The 20,876-nt window shown below is 42.8% G+C and overlaps 1 protein-coding gene across 1 annotated transcript in view; it reads left to right on the top strand.

Moving 5' to 3' along the window:
* The window catches only part of DPP3 (dipeptidyl peptidase 3), a 107,921-nt gene extending 90,661 nt beyond the window's left edge, over window positions 1–17,260 (top strand). The window contains exons 17-18 of the mRNA XM_077456167.1: window positions 10,963–11,125; window positions 16,775–17,260. Of these exons, the coding sequence (XP_077312293.1) occupies window positions 10,963–11,125; window positions 16,775–16,932 (321 nt within the window). The 3' untranslated portion in view covers window positions 16,933–17,260. The remainder of the gene's footprint in view (window positions 1–10,962; window positions 11,126–16,774) is intronic.
* The last annotated feature ends 3,616 nt before the right edge of the window (window positions 17,261–20,876 follow it).

Below are 20,876 nucleotides of genomic sequence, written 5' to 3'. Positions count from 1 at the left end.
GGCTGTTATACTACTCCCTACCTAGTTCCAGGTTTTACGTAACAGAAATGTGTGCCACCGGGGGATGATGTCTGTTCATATGGGTAGGGCACTTTAGCTATGTGCCTGGTACACCGATGATGATTTCAATTAACCTCTCACTTGGTTTCCCTTCAAAGGAAGTTGACTCTTCTCATCTGCTATTGACATTGTAATTCACAATGCCACTAGTGGCTGGAGTGTGCTCCTGCCTCCAACACAGGAGGTCTGTATTTGGGGCAGCAGAAACTCATGCTTCTCCTTTATCTGCTACAGCAGTAGAACCTCGTAGGCAGTCAGTCTACGTCCCACTCAAGTCACAGGACTCAAAGCCAGAGTTTTTCGTTTTTCCCGGATTAGCCTTCGACATGAAAGTGCACTCGAATTTCTGGAAGTGGTTGCTGTTTATCCTGATTTATCCTGTGTGTTTACCTCCCAGGCATTTGACTGTTCAGTTCTCCCCTGTAGCCTCCAAATTTGATCCTTGAGTCAGGCACCTCCTCCAGCTGCCCCTCCTCACCCTTTTGATATTACTGTGCACTCCATGTGTGTCTTCTCTTTGTTTGTTTTTTCCAGCTCTGTGCATTTTAAGACCCCCTGATTCCTACTTTAGTAGGAACCTGTGCTTTGGATTGGTATCCCACTCAAGCTTGCACTGCTCCCAGCAAGGATATTGCTTTTCCCTCGCAAGAGATTGTACAACTTGCAGGGCTTGACCCTCCTCAGTCTTTTACCCCTCCTAAGGGACCTATTGACCTTTAAAAGTCAACAGAGATTAGTCCTTACTGATCTATTCTCTAGTAGGGACCACACTCCCAATGACTTTCAGCAGTTCCGAGCCTGCTCACGGCACTAACTCTAGTGCCCTTTGCTGGTTAAACTAAATACTGAAGGTCCTATTATCTGCAAGAGAAAAGAGGGGAAAAACTGCGCTACGGGAAAAAAAACAAATGATGTTGAACGGAAGCTGCAATTCAAATGTATACCAAAAATACACCAAACAGAAATAGAAAGAAAAAGAACTGCGCTAGCCACAAAATACCCAATATGATTAGGGTATATGAAAGTGCCAGACCCGCACTGTGGGTTTTAGTATCTAGTGTCTCAAAAGACCACCTCCAAGCGTGGTATAAACCATATACAGATAAGTGCAATTGAATTCAAAAAACAAAAAAATAAATGTGTATCAATAATGTGAATTCCCCGAGCTCAATATATGTGTATCAAACTCTGTGTATAAACCCCTAAACCATAAAGGTAAGGATATAAAGTATATATATTCACTATTAAGCATAAATGACCTATCGAAGAAATAGTAAATCTGTGTTCAGAAACACTCTATGTAATGTCCATACAGTCATATATCAAAAATTGAAAAATTGAATTAAAATAAAAATAAAAAGTAAATGTCCATATAGTGAATGAACACCAGTGGTACAAAACTTCAAATGAGGTACGGCAGTAAAAAAAAGTTCCAAACGGCTAAACTGCAAATACACGAATTGAAAATCTTCTCCAAAGATGTGGTGTGCTTATCCCATCACCGAAATGAATGAATCAGCTCCTTACCAGATCCAGACGACCCCCCATTACAGAGGGTCACCACAAGCAGTAGCAGTCAAAAGGGTATCCGGATAGCGCCTCCTCCTCAGATGATCACGAATCTTCCACGCGATGGGGTTATGGCTGTTACTCACTCCCAAATAAAAGACTTTAAAAGCAGGTTCAAAACAAAGACGTGCACCGGCCGGATACACGCCAACGCAAAGACCAACCCGTCCTTCCTGGTCCACAAAGAACGAACACGACTTGGGGTGACGTCGACACGTTCGCACCGCCCTACGCGTTTCGTAATAATTTACGTCGTCCAGGGGCACGGGCGGCGTGCGACGTCACCCCTTTTATAACCATATATTTAACCAAGCCTCACTTTGGGTCAGCGGCCATCTTAGACGTCACAAACATTAGTAATCAAAGGAACGTAGGCCAAGCCTCACTATCACTCACGAACGTCAGATGTACGTATCCGCAACGAACGTCCTATGGTTGCGGGCCAAACCTCGTTTACATATGAAAGTTATAGGATCATAAGCCAAGCCTCGCTTCCAGGTATTGGCCCTATCGGCAGAGTGACGTGGCAAATGTCTTCACGTTACGGTGCGCCTCCTGAACCCCGAAACAGGGTACAGTGTGGATCACCGAAACCGGGGGGTAGAATAAATTAAAAATCAATAAGATAAAAAGGATAATAATAGTGAATTAGAAAAATTGAATAAAGCATCCCAAATAGGAACAAGAATGCATCAGAAATTCTACGCTTCCTGGTGCATTCATACGGCCATCAGGTCCCATTACGTATGGGCAAATAGGTGTAGAGGTGCCTCAAAAATAGTGCGTTTACCCGGTGTATTTATATAGCAATCAAATTCAGTTAGAAAATGAGATTACTATAGACATGTGTTTAAAGTGCCTTGTTGTCTCGCGTATTCCCCAGGGACTATTCTGGAACGCCCCAAACAACGTCGAGGGATAGACCTAACGGTAACCTAAAAGGCCGCCAGACCCAAAGCCAGGCCTATCACACAAGAGTATGTTCTACAGTGATAAACACCAAAGTAAACAGCAAGAAAAAATAATAATGAAAACAGGTGGTTTTTCACAGTAACTAATACAGTACAAACGTTGTAGGGAAACATTGCATCAAACGGGTCACCTCATGAGTTATTAATGAAGGCATTTACATCGGTGTCCACATTGAGGCCAAACGGAGTATAAATTTTTAATTTATGAATCCAGGCCATTTCGAGCTTGGATATCTCCCTAACCAAGGACCCTCCCCTCCAGTGGGGCTTATATTTGTCTAGGCCAACAAATAGGGTACCTGATGGGTCTCTCTTGTGTATCTGGTCGTAATGCCTGGACACAGGGTGTTTGTCAAACCCCCGTCTGATATTGCCAATGTGTTCGTTCACCCTGACCCGAAATGCCCTCTTGGTCCGCCCAATATACTGGAGGCCACAGGGGCACTGTAGAAGGTAAACCACAGCCTCCGAGGAGCAGGTAATAAAGGACTCTATGTCATATGACCTAGAGGTGCTCGAAGATACGATACTTGAAATCTTAGAGCCCCTATACGAATTCAGGGTACAGACCTGACAGTTCTTACATTTATAATAGCCAACTAGATTTTGAAAAAAACATCTATTGGCCTTAGGCGGGTCTTGTACACTGGGGGCAATTTTGTTTCCCAGTGAAGAGGCCCCTTTAAAAATTATTTGGGGTTTAACAGGCAGAACTGGATTCAAAACATGGTCACTAGTAAGTAAGTGCCAATGTTTCTGAATCAGATTTCTCACACCACGGTGCTGGACTGAGAAAGTCGTGATAAACGGTACACCACCCTGTGTGCCAGCCCTGGCACTTTGTCTGTCTGCCAGTAGTGAGGGTCTGTCTCTAGTCCGGGCAATCTCCATAGTTTCACCAAGGGAAACGGGATCATATCCCTTTTCCAGGAATCTACCTGCCAAAATCGCTGCCTGTTCATCATACTAAAACCCACAGTGCGGGTCTGGCACTTTCATATACCCTAATCATATTGGGTATTTTGTGGCTAGCGCAGTTCCTATTATCTGCAAACCTTATCTAGAGACATTTTGCCAGGTATCTACTGTAGTGTTGGTAGCCTTAGGTTGTCACTGAGTGGGGTTGTTCAGCTCAATTCCTCACTCACAAAGTCCACTCCCTGTAGAAACTTGGCTCCTTTCTTATGTGTAGCAGACTCTTCCGTTCCCTCCTCTCTGGGGTTGTTGGCGGACCTCCTTTTTAGCACAGTTAGGGAGTCTGGAACCTGGGTAAGATACCAAGATGTTGTTTTACCAAAACGCCCCAAAGACTTTTGAGCAGTCACTGGTGGGGAATGGGATTGTACCTTCCCCTCACTCTGGAAGGGACAGGAGTAATCTCTTTTCTGGCAATTAAAGGAGAAGTCCAGCCTGATCTTTTTAGGCTGGGCTTCTCCTCTGGGTCACAGGAGTATAATTTGTTTTGCACTCCTGTGACCCGTTTTCAGCAGAGAGCGGTCCGTTCTCCGCTAGTGTCACTGCCATCAGTCGAGGCTGAGCGTCATCCCGACTTCCCAAGTCTGGATCCCCCAGCTGCCTTGATTGATGGCAGTCTCAGTGAGCTGCTGAGACAGCCACTCCCTGCCCCTCCACAGCTCAGCACTCCAATGAGCGTGGAGACGCAGAGAGGAGAGACACTGACTGACAGTCAGCAACTCACCTCTCGGATCTGTGAAAACTGAGCCATGAGCAATGTTCAATGGCTCAGTTCTCAGTGTAGAGACAGCGGGGAACAGCTGCAGCATCGGTCTGAGGTAAGGTAGGCAAGTATGAATAAAAAAAAAAAAACTTAAGTATTTTTCTCAAGAATAGACCATTCTGAATTAATCAGGAGATCCTTCTGTAGGTTGGTCCTATGCATTTATTCTTTAAGTATATAAACAGTAAAAAAGGAGGACAGACCATATTGGCCCCATAGAGAATGAGGAAGGACATCTGCTTACAAAGGATGGGGAGATGGCAAAGGTATTGAATTTTGTTCTTCTCCTCAGACTTCACGAGAGAATCCGGGGGGGCTTCAGTAACCAAAATTGCAGTGTTTGTCCTCATGGCACATCACAGGAAGCACCCTCATGGCTAACAGAGGACAGAATTAGAAATACACTTGGCAAACTTAACATTAATAAATCACCGGGACCAAATGGCTTGCACCCGAGGGTACTTGGGGAACTTTTTATTAGGTTTTAGACAAAACAACAAACATAGAAAACACAAACAACAAAATACAAAAAACGGCAATAGTGCCAGACAGTCTGGTCGGACAGGGGGTATACAATTTTAGGCAGTATACTCAATCATAGGAAATTACACAGACATCGGTGCAAAAGATTTAACATAGGCATAATGGTATAATGTGCAAATATGCTACCAAGTCAGAGCAAGAGCGTGTAACCAAGTATTAAAAATCTTTGGGGCACAGCACATCAATGGACAACCGAGAGTGGTATAATCAGCCCTGGGATAGGGTTAGTGGACTAGCCAACAATCTACCGCAAATTAACTGAAAGGTTTTGTTCCTTTTTCTAAGTTCAAAAGTCAGTTTATAAAGTGGGATAGAATCATTAATAAGTTTTATCCAGAAGGATTTCAGAGGGGTCTGTGCACCCTTCCAGGACATTAGAATAGTTTTTTTAGCATAAAAATGGAGTATGCGGAGCAGTCTCTTGGCTTAGGACGATATGGGTCAATCACCAAAGATGCCTAAAAGGCAATTCTTGGGGTGTAGTAAATTTGGGAGACCCAACGTCAGTGAGGTGAAAGCACCCACTTCTTTCCAGAAATCCTGGACCATTGGGCACGCCCAAAAGCAATGTAGAAAGTCGGCCTCCTGGCCACAGCTGCGAAAACAGGCAGCTGAGGGCAAGAGACCCATCTTGTGCAGTCTGGCTGGGGTGAGGTGGGTCTGATGAAAGATCTTGATCTGAATGATGTGGTCCCTGGAGGCAATAACTGCGGTTTTATATGTATCTCTGAATTCTGGCCAGTCTTCGTCCATCAAAGACATATCCAGAGATGTCCATTTCGCTTGTGCTTTATGAAACCTGGGGTTAAAGTCAGACATTAGGGCTGCATAGTAGGTGGAAACTAGTTTAGTGGGGTCTGGGTGTCTGAGTCGTTTTTTCAACGGGGGCAAGTCAGTGGGGTCGTCCAGGGAGCCAAACTGTGTGTGGATCGCATGTCTGAGCTGGTAGTAGTAGAAGAGGTACGATCTTGGCAAGTCAAAGTCTAAGCGTAGCTGGGAGAAGGTTTTAAAACCCTGGGCATTGCACAGGTGGCATAGATATTGAACGCCCTTGGAGTACCAGCGATTGGGGCCCGGGAGGGAAAATCATTCCTAAAGATTAGGGTTGAACCATATGGTTTTTTTTTGGAGATTTTATCCAAGTATAATAGTAATTATAAATTTTCCTTGCGCCAAAATATTTAAACAAATAAAGAGAAACGTATGGTTGCAGCTAAAACACCGGCAGGGGCTCAAACACTCCCCTAAGAAGGTATGCTGTGTATATGTTGAATGGTGTTGCGCTCCACACTTAATACAAATAAATAAATTGATATACGTATAAATCAATATATAATACACAGATAGAATAACTACTAACACTTTCAAAATAGTGAATCAGTGCCAACTCTGTAAAATCCAGTCGCATGCAATATAACGGTAATAACCCTCTTAAAATAAAGTGCATCCAGTGACAGTAATCATTGATTGCTGTCACTGGATGCACTTTATTGATTACTGTCCCTGGATGCACTTTAATTTAAGAGGGTCCTTACCGTTATATTGCATGCGACTGGATTTTACCGAGTTGGCAATGATTCACTATTTTGAAAGTGTTAGTAGTTATTCTATCTGTGTATTATATATATAGATTTATACGTATATCAATTTATTTATTTGTATTAAGTGTGGAGCGCAACACCATTCAACATATACACATTTTATCCAAGTATGTTTGGTTACCTTTGTGACAATATAGCGGAATAATGAAAGAGAGGTGTTAAGCATAGAGGTACCAGGGCAGGCAGGGACTCTGCCTCTATAAATGATATTATGCAAGGTTTATTGTTCCTAATTTTTACTGATAGTCTACTGATTGGAATGGTACCAGCAGATTTGAGAAAAGCCAATATAGCACCAATATTTAAAAAAAGGACCAAAATACATCCCTGGGGATTGCAGACCAGTTAGCAAAACATCAATAGTATGCAAGCTCTTGGAGGGGATAAGGGACTATATACAAGATTTTAGTAAGGACAGTGGTATCATTAGCAGTAATCGGCATGAATTCATTAAGAACCATTTTTGCCAAACCAATCTATTAACCTTCTATGAGGGGGTGATCTGCCATCTAGATAAAGGAAGGCCCGTAGACGTGGTGTATCTGGATTTTACAAAAGCATTTGACACAGTTCCCCATAAACGTTTACTGTACAAAGTAAGGTCCGTTGGCATGGACCATAGGGTGAGTACATGGATTAAAAACTGGCTACAAGGGTGAGTTCAGAGGGTGGTGTTAAATGGGGAATACTTGGAATGGTCAGGGGTGGGAAGTGGGGTCCCCCAGGGTTCTGTGCTGGGCCCTATCCTGTTTAATTTGTTCATAAACGACCTGGAGGATGGGGTAAACAGTTCAAACTCTGTATTTGCGAACAACACTAAGCTAAGCAGGGAAATAACTTCCGCCCAGGATGTGTAAACCTTGCAAGAAGATCTGAACAAATTAATGGGGTGGGCAACTACAAGGCAAATGAGGTTTAATGTAGAAAAATGTAAAATAATGCATTTGAGTGGCAAAATTATGAATGCAATTTATTCACTAGGAGGTGAATCTTTGGGAGAATCTAGGATGGAAAGGGACCTGGGGGTCCTAGTAGATGATAGGCTCAACAATGGCCTGCAATGCCAAGCTGCTGCTAACAACAAAGCAAACAGAATATTGACATGCATTAAAAAGGGGATTAACTCTAGGGATAAATTGATAATTCTCCCACTCTGCAAGACTTTGGTTCAGCCTCACCTGGAGCATGCTGTCCAGTTCTGGGCACCAGTCCTCAGGAAGGATGTACTAGAAATGGAGCGAGTACAAAGAAGGGCAACAAAGCTAATAAACGGTCTGAAGGATATTAGTTATGAAGAAAGGTTGCGAGCACTGAACTTATTCTCTCTGGAGACACTTGAGAGGGGATATAATTTCAATTTACAAATACCATACTGGTGACCCTACAATAGGGATAAAACTTTTTCGTGGAAGGGAGTTTAATAAGACACGTTGCCTCTCATTAAAATTAGAAGAAAAGGCGTTTAACCTTAAACTACGTAGAGGGTTCTTTACTGTAAGGTAGGCAAGGATGTGGAATTCTCTTCCACAGGTGGTGGTTTCAGTGGAAGGCATCAATAGGTTTTTTAAACTATTAGATAAGCATCGGAATGACCGCAACATACAAGGATATACAATGTAATATTCTCATATAATCGCACACATAGGTTGGACTTGATGGACTTTTTTCAACCTCACCTACTATGTAACTGCCGTGATCCTTGGCACTCTTCCTATGATAAGTTGCTGCTTCTTACACTGGACAGCTGAGTGTGTCATTCGTGACCACTTTCTTTCTTGGATTCAATGTATTGCCAGTGGGATCTGTTGGTCCCCATGTTGAAGAGTAAGGTTTCATCACCTGTATTCCCCAGGATGGTCATCAGACAGGGCTCACTGAACCCCGCTGTAAGGTCTTTCTAAGAGGAATAATAAAAGCCTTGGATGTATTTTTTGGGCCCAATGGGAGACAGATCCTCTTTCAGTAGCTGACCTGCAGTCATCTGGGGAAGTCTCTTTAGATTCCTTTATTTCTCCTATCCTCAGAAGAATGTTTCTAGTAATAGCACTAGGATTCCTATCTCTTGCTTCTCAGCAGAGGATGCTGGCATTTTCCAGGGGTAAGTTGGCTAATTCCTAAATCATATAGTTGGCAGGTGGTTAGGCAGTGTAAGTTGCACCACAGGAACAGTTTTGGATGTTGGTTGGAAGGGGCTCTTCTTATCCCTATAGTCCAGTAGTTTGGATTAAGGTATAAACTCAGCTTTGTCTACCTATGCAGGCGCTGTTTATTTTAGGGGGATTAAGGGTCAACACATTCAAATATTTTCCAGCTATGGGGTTTTTCTCTTTCATTCATTTGGTTCGTATGTGGCGAGGAATTATCCGCATGGCTATCTTGTTAAGGGATTAGTTCACCAGAGCTTCACAGGTTGCCACTGGAGTCCTCTTCCAGTCCTCTATGACGACAACACAAAGCTGGTGGATGTTAGAGACCTTGGACTCATCCACCTTTCATTTGAGGATGCCCCACAGCTGCTCAATAGGGTTTAGTTCTGGAGATGTGCTTGGCCAGTCCATCACCTTTACCCTCAGCTTCTTCATCAAGGCAGTGATCATAGGTGTGTTAGGGGTCATTATCATGACACCATCTGAACCGAATAGGTTTTATCTTGGTCTCATCAGATCACAGGAATCCAGTAATCCATGTCCTTAGTCTGCTTGTCTTCAGCAAACTGTTTGTGGGCTTTCTTCTGCATCATCTTTTGAAGAGGCTTCCTTCTGGGACAACAGCCATGCAGACCAATTTAATGCAATTTATGGAATATGGTCTGAGCACTGACAGGCTGACCCCACACCCCTTCAAACACTGCAGCAATGTTGGAAGCACTTATATGTCTATTTCCCAAAGACAGCCTCTGGATATGATGCTGAGCACCTGCACTCAACATTTTTGGCCGACCACGGCGAGGCCTGTTCTGAGTGGAACCTGTCCTGTTAACCACTGTATGGTCTTGGCCACTGTGCTGCAGCTCAATTTCAGGGTCTTGGCTATCTTTATGTAGAGCAACAATTATTATTTTTTCAGATCTTCAGAGAGTTCTTTGCCATGAGGTGCCATGTTGAACTTCCAGTGACCAGTATGAGAGTGAGAGCGATAACACCAAATTTAACACCCCTGCTCCCCATTTACACCTGAGACCTTGTAACACTAAAGAGTCACATGACACTGGGGAGGGGAAATGGCTAATTGGTCCAAATTTGGACATTTTCACTTAGGGGTGTACTCGCTTTTGTTGCTACTGGTTTAGACATTAATGGCTGTGTGGAGTTATTTTGAGGGGACAGCAAATTGACACTATTTATTTATACAAGCTGTACACTCACTACTTTACATTGTAGCAAAGTGTCATTTCTTCAGTGTTGTCACATGAAAAGATATAATAAAATATTTACAAAAATGTGAGGGGTGTACTCACTTTTGTGAGATACTGTATCAGTAGTTCAGTTCCCCTTTATAATGGATATATACAAGAAAGAGTAGCCATTTGCATGCATATGTGTACAAAATCACCAAATCTATCTTTTTTTTCTGTTATATACAGAACCAAACTAGACATGCACAATTTGAAAACACTTTAAATCAGGGGTGGGCAACAATCCTGTAAGCTAATTGTTTTCTATACAGAGCTTCACTATATTTTGTACTCCAGTTTTAGTATATCAACCCCAAAATCTGCATTTGAGCATTTTATATGTTCAAAAGGAGCATGTTGGCATTAGTCTGATGTATAAGCAGCAACGATGCAGGCATTGAGGGCTGTTGAGACAATTTGTAAACACAGTGGGGTTGATTTCAAAATGGCAAAAAAGACTGTTGACCTTTCAAGGGAAGCTGCATTTTGCAAGGGAGTTTTTCACAGAGTTTCATTAAACTATGCAAAGAATACCCAATCATGTGCAAGGAAAATAAAAAACAGCATTTTTACTTGCACTCGATTGGATGATGAAGGTCAGCAGAACTTCACCTTATTCCCTAGCCAGGCGCAACCTCCCTTGCAAAGTGAAGTCTATTTCTCTTTAGTAAACCCTGCGTGGAGCAACAAAGCAGCTGATACAATTGCCGCCTTCTATACTGATAGATCTCACATATTCAGCATCAGCATACTTTTGTAACTCCACGCAATCTATATAAATGTTGCTATGGTCCCATTTGTTGCCTTTTTACCCACATTATAGTTATATTAGCTTCAAAAACTTTGTCCACCTGGCAGATGACATGTCTCTTATGCCACCTCAGAAATGCCACAAGTAGCTTTTGGGTATCTCCCTGGTGACACAGTAATACTGTACATATTCTGGTATACTGGTGGTATCCAGTTATCACAGTGGTTGTTTTTAATATTTTTTAAAATAAAAAAGGCATATAATTAAAATAAAATGGGTTCTAGTTTACATCTATATTAATGTCTATTATTCCACATTGCCTCCGATTTTCATAGGTATATAAATCCACAGCCGATGTAGACAGGGCACGTGAGATGTATGATGGATACTCCAAAGTTACAGACTCCAAACCCTATCAGTTTCTTACACTGCGAGACATTGTGATCTTAAGAAAAGAGGAGCGAAAATCATTTGTTCAGATAAACACACGGTTGACAGGTGAGTAATGCTAAGGCTGTAAACTCCTTGACACAATAGAAATGCCTGCAGGCTTATTAAATAGAATAAAGTGTAGTCAGCCATTGCAATCAGCTAAATATCAAATTACTGTTGTGAGATGAAAAAATAAAGTATGTTAATAATACCCATAGTCTTGTTATCTGCACCACCGTGTCAAGAGCTGCCCATCACAGTTCCTGGCTTCAGCACCTGCTTCAACAACTTTTTTCTGCCCAAAACTGGGGTGTCCGTTTTGAGCAGGTTTGCCCTTTAACCATTTCAACTCTGGAAGGATTTAACCCCTTCCACACCAGGCCATTTTTTGCGATACAGCACTGCATCGTTATAACTGACATTTCCGTGGTCGCGCGACATTGTACCCAACCAACATTTATGTCCTTTTTTCCTACAAATGGAGCTTTCCTCTGGTGGCATTTGATCACCTCTGCGGTTTTTATTTTTTGCGCTATAAATAAGAGCGACAATTTTGGAAAAAAATATATATTTTTTACTTTCTACTATAATACATAGCCAAAAAAATATATATAAAAAAATGTATTCATTCGGTTATTCTGCTACATATTTTTTGGTTAAAAAAAACGCAATAGGCGTATATTGGTTTGCGCAAAAGTTATAGCGTCTACAAAACAGGGGAAAGATTTAGGGACTTTTTATTTATTTTGTGTTGTTTTTACTGGTAATAGCGGCGATCTGAGATTTTTAGCTGGATTGTGACATTGCGGCCTGACAAATCTGATCTCTCTCTCTCTCTCTCTCTCTCTCTCTCTCTCTCTCTCTCTCTCTCTCTCTCTCTCTCCCTCTCCCTCTCCCTCTCCCTCTCCCTCTCCCTCTCCCTCTCCCTCTCCCTCTCCCTCTCCCTCTCCCTCTCCCTCTCCCTCTCCCTCTCCCTCTCCCTCTCCCTCTCTCTCCCTCTCCCTCTCTCCCCCTCTCTCTCTCTCCCTCTCTCTCTCCTCTCTCTCCCTCTCTCTCCCTCTCTCTCTCTCTCTCTCTCTCTCTCTCTCTCTCTCTCTCTCTCTCTCTCTCTCTCTCTCTCTCTCTCTCTCTCTCTCTCTCTCTCTCTCTCTCTCTCTCTCTCTCTCTCTCTCTCTCTCTCTCTCTCTCTCTCCCTCCCTCTCTCCCTCTCTCCTCAGTTATTTTGTCAGTGCCCTAAGAGGATGCACACATTTTCCCTGCTCAACTTGTAAAAGTATAACCTATTTGTTTTATTTTATTTTTTGCTAGCATTTTTTTCTTCAGTCAAGGTTCCTTGCTTCATTGATGCTTGAGCTGGTCTCTACGACAACAGCTCTCTGAACTGCCCTTTCCCCAGCCTAGCTATGGATTGCCGTACCCAGACCCTGCTAGACAGAGGGAACAGTATTACTGCTAGATTATCTCAGCTCACATTCCTTTAGTGCAGGGGTGTCAAGCTAAACTTGTAGTTCCACAACAGCTGGGGGCCGCCAGTTTGACACCTGTGCTCTAGTGGTTCCTTTTCTCTATGCCCTTTGAAGGCACTCATGTCTGCAATATGTAATCCAGTTGCCCTATAAATATAGGGTCTGCCTCATCATCCAAGTCCTCCTTGGCTCTGCCTGGTGAAGGTGAGTCTTTTGCTGTTTTTTTCTGGGGTACTGCAGTCACTCAAGACTTTGCAGCCAAATCCACTGTGTTCCCCGCTGGTGCTGACTGCAAAGACAATTGCATTCCCGCGCCTTCCCCTGCAGAAATTGTTTCCTATCTTTCTTAAAAGTAGCCCGGCCACCAGTTGCAGGGACCATATCTGACTCTGTTAGGGGGTCACCTTAGTGTCTTTCTGATATGACTATGTTTGATAAATTGCAGTCTTCTGCCATTTTCTCAGATTTACAGGAAACTGTCTCAGGCACTATTGATGCAGGACACTGCATCTGTTGAATCAGCCTGTTGTCTCCAGTCTTTCAGAACTCCTACAGCTGCAGCAAACATTCTGTTACACCTGCTCTTTGAGGTATTCTTGAATAGGGATTGAAAACCCTACAGTGGGCCTAGGGACCCCCCTGAGCATTTACTGGATCTGTTCCTGTCTGGGAAGGAATGGTCTAAACCCACCATAAATCTGCGATTGACCCATCTTAATAGAGGAACCATTTGACCAGTAGAGGGCATTCTTAATTTGAGACTTCTACAGACCAACAACAATTCCTCTTTAAACCCCAGTTCTCACTGGCAGACTGTGTCCCTCACCTTATTCTAGCTGTGACCTTAAATTGCCAAATTGTGGCAGAATGGTCAAGATCCCTCAAAAGAGATTTTTCCACTGCAGCTGAGGATCCTTTCCTGGTTGCATCTATCAAACAGGTATAGAATTTGCAATATTTGATAAGATGGACTTTAAAGGCACGTAAATACATTTTTTAACAAAATAAATTTATTAATATACGGTACATATATATCACTATATTACAGTACATATATAGCATCAGACATAAAAGTTGGACTACCAGTGGTTCCCCTAAAATACAAACTAGATATCGTTTTACTGTCTGACGATACTAAAGATGCATCCACACGAGAATATCCTTTTAGTTGGGGTTCAATACTTCTATATGGAAAAATATTTTTAGTAACAATATATTGTACGAAATGGCTTACAATTATAAAAATAAAAGTAAAAACGAATTGCTACACAAAATACAATTTATCTAAACTCAGTTACACCATAGGTACCAGACAGCAAGACCTCCCCCCAAGGAAAGAAAGGAAAGAGGGGAACACCTGAAGCCTAACAATTCAGAGGAGATGGCCTGCTGGATACCTCTAGACTTGTCTCTAGTATACGTCTGCTGTCATACAAATGCACAGAGCACTTTGTTTAAAGTACTGGAAGGACATTGCATCCAAGGAGCACCTGTCCTGCTTGGTTTTTGAGTGACCCAGTCCCTTCAGACCTACATCAAGGATATCATTGGATAACAGAACATTCAGTATACCTGCCTCAGTATTAGAGGTCTAAAAAAAGGTTGTCAAAGTCTCCTTCCTCTCCCCACCTAGTTCTGGAGAAGGGACTACTAGGCCTTTAAGAGCTTGGTCCTCCAACCACCTACAAGGTCAGGAGAAGAAACCTGTTAGACTGTCAGGAAAGCCTTCAGCAAGAAGATGCACCCCCACTTTTCCAGGTAGGGGGATGTTTGTTGATCCTTGCAGGCTCTAGAGTAGTTTTCCATTTGGACATTCAGGTGTAGTGCCTTTTCAGATTTATAGACTAATCCTCCACCGCCAGCACTCTCTTCAGTTCCTAACTCTTTACCTCATTGTGTCACTGCACAAACTTGCAGACCTACCTCTGCTCTTTTTAGGTCTTCTGAACCAAAAGACCCTTGTTTTAGTTTCTGCAACACTTCGGTCTCAGGAGCTGTACTCAGTCTGGCCATTGTTATCACCCATAGAGAAATAATTTCTACCCCTGGCCCTCCCAAGAGGGACCCTCTGACTTGAGTGGTCATCTAGGATGAATACTTACTGATTACTTTCCTACCTACCAGGACTCTGACTTCTGCGTCGCCCATACATCATAGATGTTCTCCATATTGTTAGCTATAGTGTTTGCCCTGGTGACTTTTTATAGAATTCCCCCTTTTCACCAGTCTCTTCTCAGTCTACCTCAGCCTCTGCATCCACTGGGGTAGGTCTTGTTTCTGATTGAATTTTTAGCCCCTGGGGATCAGGTAGTCTTTATACTGATGAATTAATCTTTCAGTTTTGGGACTCTCAATGAGTTCTCTCTCCACCTTCAGGAGGCACCTGTCATTGGTGAACACTTTTCTCTTGCGCTATATTCAACTGTTCCAAAATAGATTTTTTTTCTTCCTACATTGTGGGAATATTCTCTAATCAGGTCTTCTGATATGGAGACCTTCTGACAACACTTTCTATGTTTCTGATGTGACTTTTATATCAAGAAGGAACAGGCATGTATTGTCTCCTGGGATTAGTTGAAGGAGTTGGAAACCCGGGAAGCAGCCAGACGGCGGTTCTGAGATGCCTATTTCAGGCAAGAAAACTGATTGCCCTAAGATGGTTGTCGGTGTCGCCTCCGTTCGGTAGAGAATGGATAAATAGCATGAATGTGGTAATTCTTAAAGAGAAAGCGTTATATATAAAACAAGGGACTTTAAAGAAATATGACAAGATGTGGAAACCTTGGTGGGAAGCCAGAGGGATTGATATGTGAATAATAATAGTGTGGAAAAATATTTTAACGATGAAAAGTGACCCAATAGGCATTAAAGTAAGAGGGCAAATGAAGAGTGCGAGAATGGAGATGAGAGGGAAGTGTGATCGAATGGGAATCTAGATTACATGGAACATCAGCTAGGATGGCCCTCATGATACCAATCCCCTCTTAGGCCACCCAAGATATGAACGATTCTTGTTTTTTTTGTATTCTTATCTGATAAGGTGATGGGAGGGGGGATGGGGGGACTGAGGGGATGTTTAATTTTGATGTATTTTGTAAACAAAATAAATATCTTAATAAAGAATTAAAGTTTAAAAAAAAGAAGGAACAGGCATTCTTGTTGTAACAAGAGAGGTGCTCTGAATCCTTATTTTGGTGCAATCATGTGTGCTAGTCTTAAATCCAAAAATTGTTGTGCTCAATGTAAAAAAATTATATTCAAAGTGCTTGGAATTGGGTAGTTCCAGGTGGCTATGGAAAATTTTGTTCTGGAAATTTGATGTTTGCCTTGACATGGGGAGAGGGAGGCTACTAGTCGATGGCTGAAATAGGTCAGAGTCTGCCACAGAATTGGAAAGAAGAAGTACAAGAAAGTGGGAAAGGAGAAAAAGGAAGGTGAGTGAGCTGCTCTCCTGGCCTTGATCAAAGCCTAATACCATATTAAAATTTTGGTAGAGAAAAATGCTCCTAGTGAGGAGACTCCTGCTGACCCCAAAAGGCATATGGAAGTGGTTCCCAGCCTTATTAGTGCATTTAGCAGCCCCAGGACAGGGACCGCGCCGAGGAGAGACTGAACCCAGGCAGATGTAGGAACATCTTGCTCACCATGAGGTCAAATGAAAAAAGCAGAATGCTTGGGATGTCTTAGTCATTTATGCTATTCACTGCACCTGAGGGATGAGTCTGGGGCAGAGCTCTATCATGGGTATGCTGCCATGGATAGGTACCAGCAAAAAATCTTTATGATCTTTCTCTTTGCACCACTTGCTACAAACGGGGAGTAGGAAGGATTATCCTGAGTTGACCTACAGATTTTTTTGTTTGCCAGTGTCCAATCTTTAGGTATTTTTTTAATCCAAAGGTATATGACATACAGTGTCCCTCAATGGACAAGAAAGAAACAGAATTCTATGCAGCTCTAGTCCTCTGGCTGCAACTGTCTCCATGTTGCAGCTGTCAGAATTGTTCTATGTCACTACTTGTTGGTAGGCAAGTAAGAGTTTAAAAAAAAAAAAAAAAGTCAGAAATAATGCAGCATGATGACTGCAGAGACTTGCAGTACATATACATGCTCTGGTTCCTAGTTGTTTTTGTTTTACTTCCTTTATACTTGTATAAAGCAGTATGTGACTCTTTGTGTTCCTCAATGCAATCTAAGAAAAAATTTTTATGGTGAGTACAAAAATGCTATTTTTTATTTTTCTCTACAGGGGCAGCTGTAGAAGCCCTGCGGTATGACAGCAGTCCTTCAGGTCTTATCCAGTCTGTCACAGAGCGATTCCCTGATGATGAAGAGGAACTGGAGTGCTTAATGCTAGAAATCAGCTGCGCAGATGCCCATTTCTGGGGGAAGCAGTGCAGTACATGAATACTGTGGCTTCTAGATCACATTCTGCAGGGCTGTGTCATGGATGGATTATTAGGCAGTACTCTGCAGGTGTTCAGCTTGGATTGGGTGTAATTAGCAATATGGCAGATCAAGGCAGGGAATGGGTTTGTGAATACTCATTTATAATGATTATGGGAAAAAAATGAATGGGAACATGTCAAGATTTTAATTACCAAGAAAGAGTTCCTTAAGGACCTTCCTTGTTGCAGTGGGTCGTGTAGGTCTGACAAGTACAGGTTTTTGTGGCTCAAAGATGAGATAAGAATTAAAACTGAATGCATTAAAAAATAAAAATAATTTTACCAAACCCGTCTCGGTTATTTTATTTTATTTTCTTATTGCTTGTAATAGTTACTGTGACCTTAATAAACAAGGTGATAAAACAGAAATAATCCTTTTATGTTTAAAGGCCTCTGCTCTGTGAATCAAGCACTTTTAATACACAGAGAAAGACTAGCTGAGATAACCAAGACCTGCAGATTATATTGAGAGGGAGCCTCTCCTTGTGTAATGTGTCCAGTTTGGCTAGCTGTTTTACAGCTAGTCCAGCTCTTTGAATAAGTAATGAATTCATCTTTATACTGCTGAACCCTTCCATGCTATAAACTAGTGGCTAAATTTACACAACAAAATATTACCCCAACAACTGCCGTACTAAAAGTACCCTTAAATTTATTTTACGTGAAAATAGTGAAACTCCAAAATCATCAACCGGTACAGCCCCATTTTGGAAAGAAAACACCCCAACATATATTCAATGAGGCATTATGAGTGTTTTGAACATGTCTTTTTTTTTTTTTTTTTTTTTTTTTTTAGACAAGTTTTTGGAAAATGTGGAACGAAAATGAAAACATATTTTTATTTTACACAAAATTGTCAATTTATACAATATTTCTAACACATAGCAAAAATGACACCCCAAAATATCCAAGGAGCACCTCAGGTGTTCTAGGGACATAAATTACACACATAATTTCCTTTGAAGGCCCTTCATATTTCTAACATATAGCATGTGTTCATGTGCAAATTATACCCCAAAATGCATTCTGCTGAGCAAAGGGTAAACAAATGAATACCGGTGGTTTTTGTAGTGCAGTGGTCCACATAGAAGAGCATAGGTCCAGGCAGTAGGCAGGGACATGGTCAGTGACAGCTAAAGGCATTTTCCAGGCAGCAGGCAGGAATATTGTCCATAGGCAGGAATATTGTCCATAGTCAGTGCAGGCAGAGATATGGTCAGTACAGCCAAGGTATTGGTCCAATCAGCAGGAAAGAACAAGCTTAGGGCCTTGGTCAAGAAAGAATTGGGACAGGCATAGAGACTTCTCCCACCCAAATCTCTTTGAAGACTCAGGTCTCCAGACCCTGTTCTGGGAATTACAAAACCCAGAGAAAGCCAAAAACAGTTTTTCTCTACTCGGAACACTATGCTGAAGCCCCTCATATATGTGAGACCCCTGTATTATCTTGCATTCCACTACTACAGTTGCAAGGCAAAAGATCAGTCTAAGCAGCAGGCAAAAAACATGGTCGATTAACAAGCTGAGGTCAGTGCACGTGGAAAGCAGAAACGTGATTTGGAAACCATCCATATGGAAGGCAGAGGCATCGTCCGTAAACAGGCCAGGGTCTTAACATGGAAGGTAGAGTCATGGTCAATCGAGGCAGCAGGCAAATGATCTGCATAGATATTAGAAAGGGGGAAATGGCAGGCTGTTAAAAATAAGGGGAACTAATAACTTAGGGATGTGTGATAACGTCTGAAGCATTCTCCGATACATAGGCCTGGTTGGGGGGACGTTGGGGACAATGGTGTCTCTTCTCTGGGTGGAATGTGTTCAGGAAAATGTTGCTCATGAAGTCGACTTACACAATCATAGTGAATGATTCGTGGGGGGATTTCTTATACACATTATACATGGCCAAATGGTATGGATAAAATTCAACTTTCTTGATCATACATCACGGTACACAGAAGCTTCATTACATAGTGGGTTATATAGGCACCTCTGGTGATTGAACACTGGTTGACCCCAATTAGGGAGAATTCCTCCCCTATATAACCCCTCCTATATGGGAGGCACCTCAGTTTTTTCACCAGTGTCTGTGGTGGTTGGTCACGTAAAACTTTAGCCTAAGGGCTACAACAAACCGGATCCATACCTTGGGCCGATATTTGGCTCCCAAGATGGTATGGTACCCGGGCCTCGTCAGCCGAAGAAACGAGGTTTGGCCTGTAAGTCCTCTCCATTGGAAGACTGGGCTCTGGGAAAACCAGACTTGGTGTACTGTTTACACAGAGCGCACAAAAGTTTCTGGCAGAGTCTTTTACATGGTCCAGGTAGGAGGCTCTTCCGAGAAAGGGCCCCAGATAAACCTGAAGGTTGGCTAACACTACCCGCCGTGATGGGTGAAGGCTGGAATTTGTCTGGTTCGGGCGCGTTCCCGGCCTAATGGAGGAGGGGGGAGTGTGGTTGTGAGCCGTGCACGTCAGTGTGCACGGCGCTGTACTGCGCAGGAACCAGGCGGCAGTTTTAAAAAGCCCAGAGCGTCAGGGGGCTGTAAGTGGAGACACAGAAGCTGTGGGCAGTAAGCATCCGTGGGGATTGGATCCAGGCAAACATTAGACACCTGCTCAGCATCAGGTTGTGCAGTTTAAGCATATATATTTATTGTGAGACTTTAAGCACAACAGTGATTGCACTTGTACTAGTACCTCTGCTTTGTAGCTTAGGACTATGTCTCCTCGTAAGAGGGTCTCGGGGGGAGGTAGCAAGGGCACTGGTAAATCACCGCCTAGGTCCAGGGGTTCTAAAAGTGCCTGTAAGTTACCATCCCCCCTGCAAGACTGGAGCCAGCCTCTCAAGACGAGTCAGTGCCCCTGTCAGGTTTTGCAGCCTCTCCTAATGTCCCAGCCCCGGTTTATGTCACTGAGGACTCCCTTAGGGCTACATTGGAGGGTTTTGAAGGGAGAATAATGAATTTTATTTCTGCCTCCCTGAAAGATAGCAGGAAAAGGGATAGATCCCCTCCCTCTGCTGAAATTCCTCTCTCAGATGATTCTTCTGAATATGAGGAGAGATCCCTGTCTGGGGACAGGGATCATGAGCAGTCGGATGAATTGGAGGAAGAGGAGAGAGTCCCCTCCTCCCAGGCGCTCAGAAAACAGGTGCAGTATTATACGGAATTGGTGCGTACCACATTCAGAATGCCTGCTGCTGAAGTCGCTATGTCCTCTGTTTCTTCCCTGGGACTCAGGAAAGCCCCACAGGCTGCCTATTCCTTTCCAATTCATCCCTTAATGGATGAATTGTATAAGGATTGGGGACATCCCGATAAACTGTTTGCTCCTCCTAAAAAGTTTTCTATGCATTATCCTCTGGAGGAAAGTTTCACCAAGAAGTGGGGGGTCCCATCTGTTGATGCGGCTGTTTCTTGCGTGAATAAAAACCTGACTTGTCCCTTGGATAATGCGCGTATTTAAGGATCCAACTAATAAAAAGCTGGAAACTTTATTAAAAGCCTCCTTTTCCATGACTGGCGCTGTGGTGCAACCTACAGTCGCAGCCGTGGGGTTGTGTCAGTTCCTCAAGGAACAGGTTAAGCAGATGCTTGGGCTCCTTCCCAGTGAGGAAGTAGAAAATTATGCAGAACTGCCTCATATTCTGTGTTTCATGATTGATGCGATTTTGGATTCTGTCCAACAAGCATCACGTTTGTCCCTCATGTTGGTACACATGCGAAGGGCCCTATGGCTAAAGAATTGGGCAGCTGAGCTGTCATGCAAGAAGCATTTGATTGGGTTCCCGTTTAAAGGGGAACGTTTGTTTGGAGAAGAATTAGACAAATTCGTCCAAAAAATTTCGGGAGGTAAATCTACTCTCCTTCCAGTCAAAAGGAGCAAGCGTCCTTCATTTAGGCGT

Source organism: Lithobates pipiens, unplaced genomic scaffold, assembly GCF_037356315.1.
Source record: "Lithobates pipiens isolate NorthernLeopardFrog02 unplaced genomic scaffold, aLitPip1_a1.2 Scaffold_10, whole genome shotgun sequence".
NCBI classification, from domain to species: Eukaryota; Metazoa; Chordata; class Amphibia; order Anura; family Ranidae; genus Lithobates; species Lithobates pipiens.
Note: the sequence above shows the minus strand (reverse complement) of the source record. Positions and strands in the feature narration are given on the sequence as shown.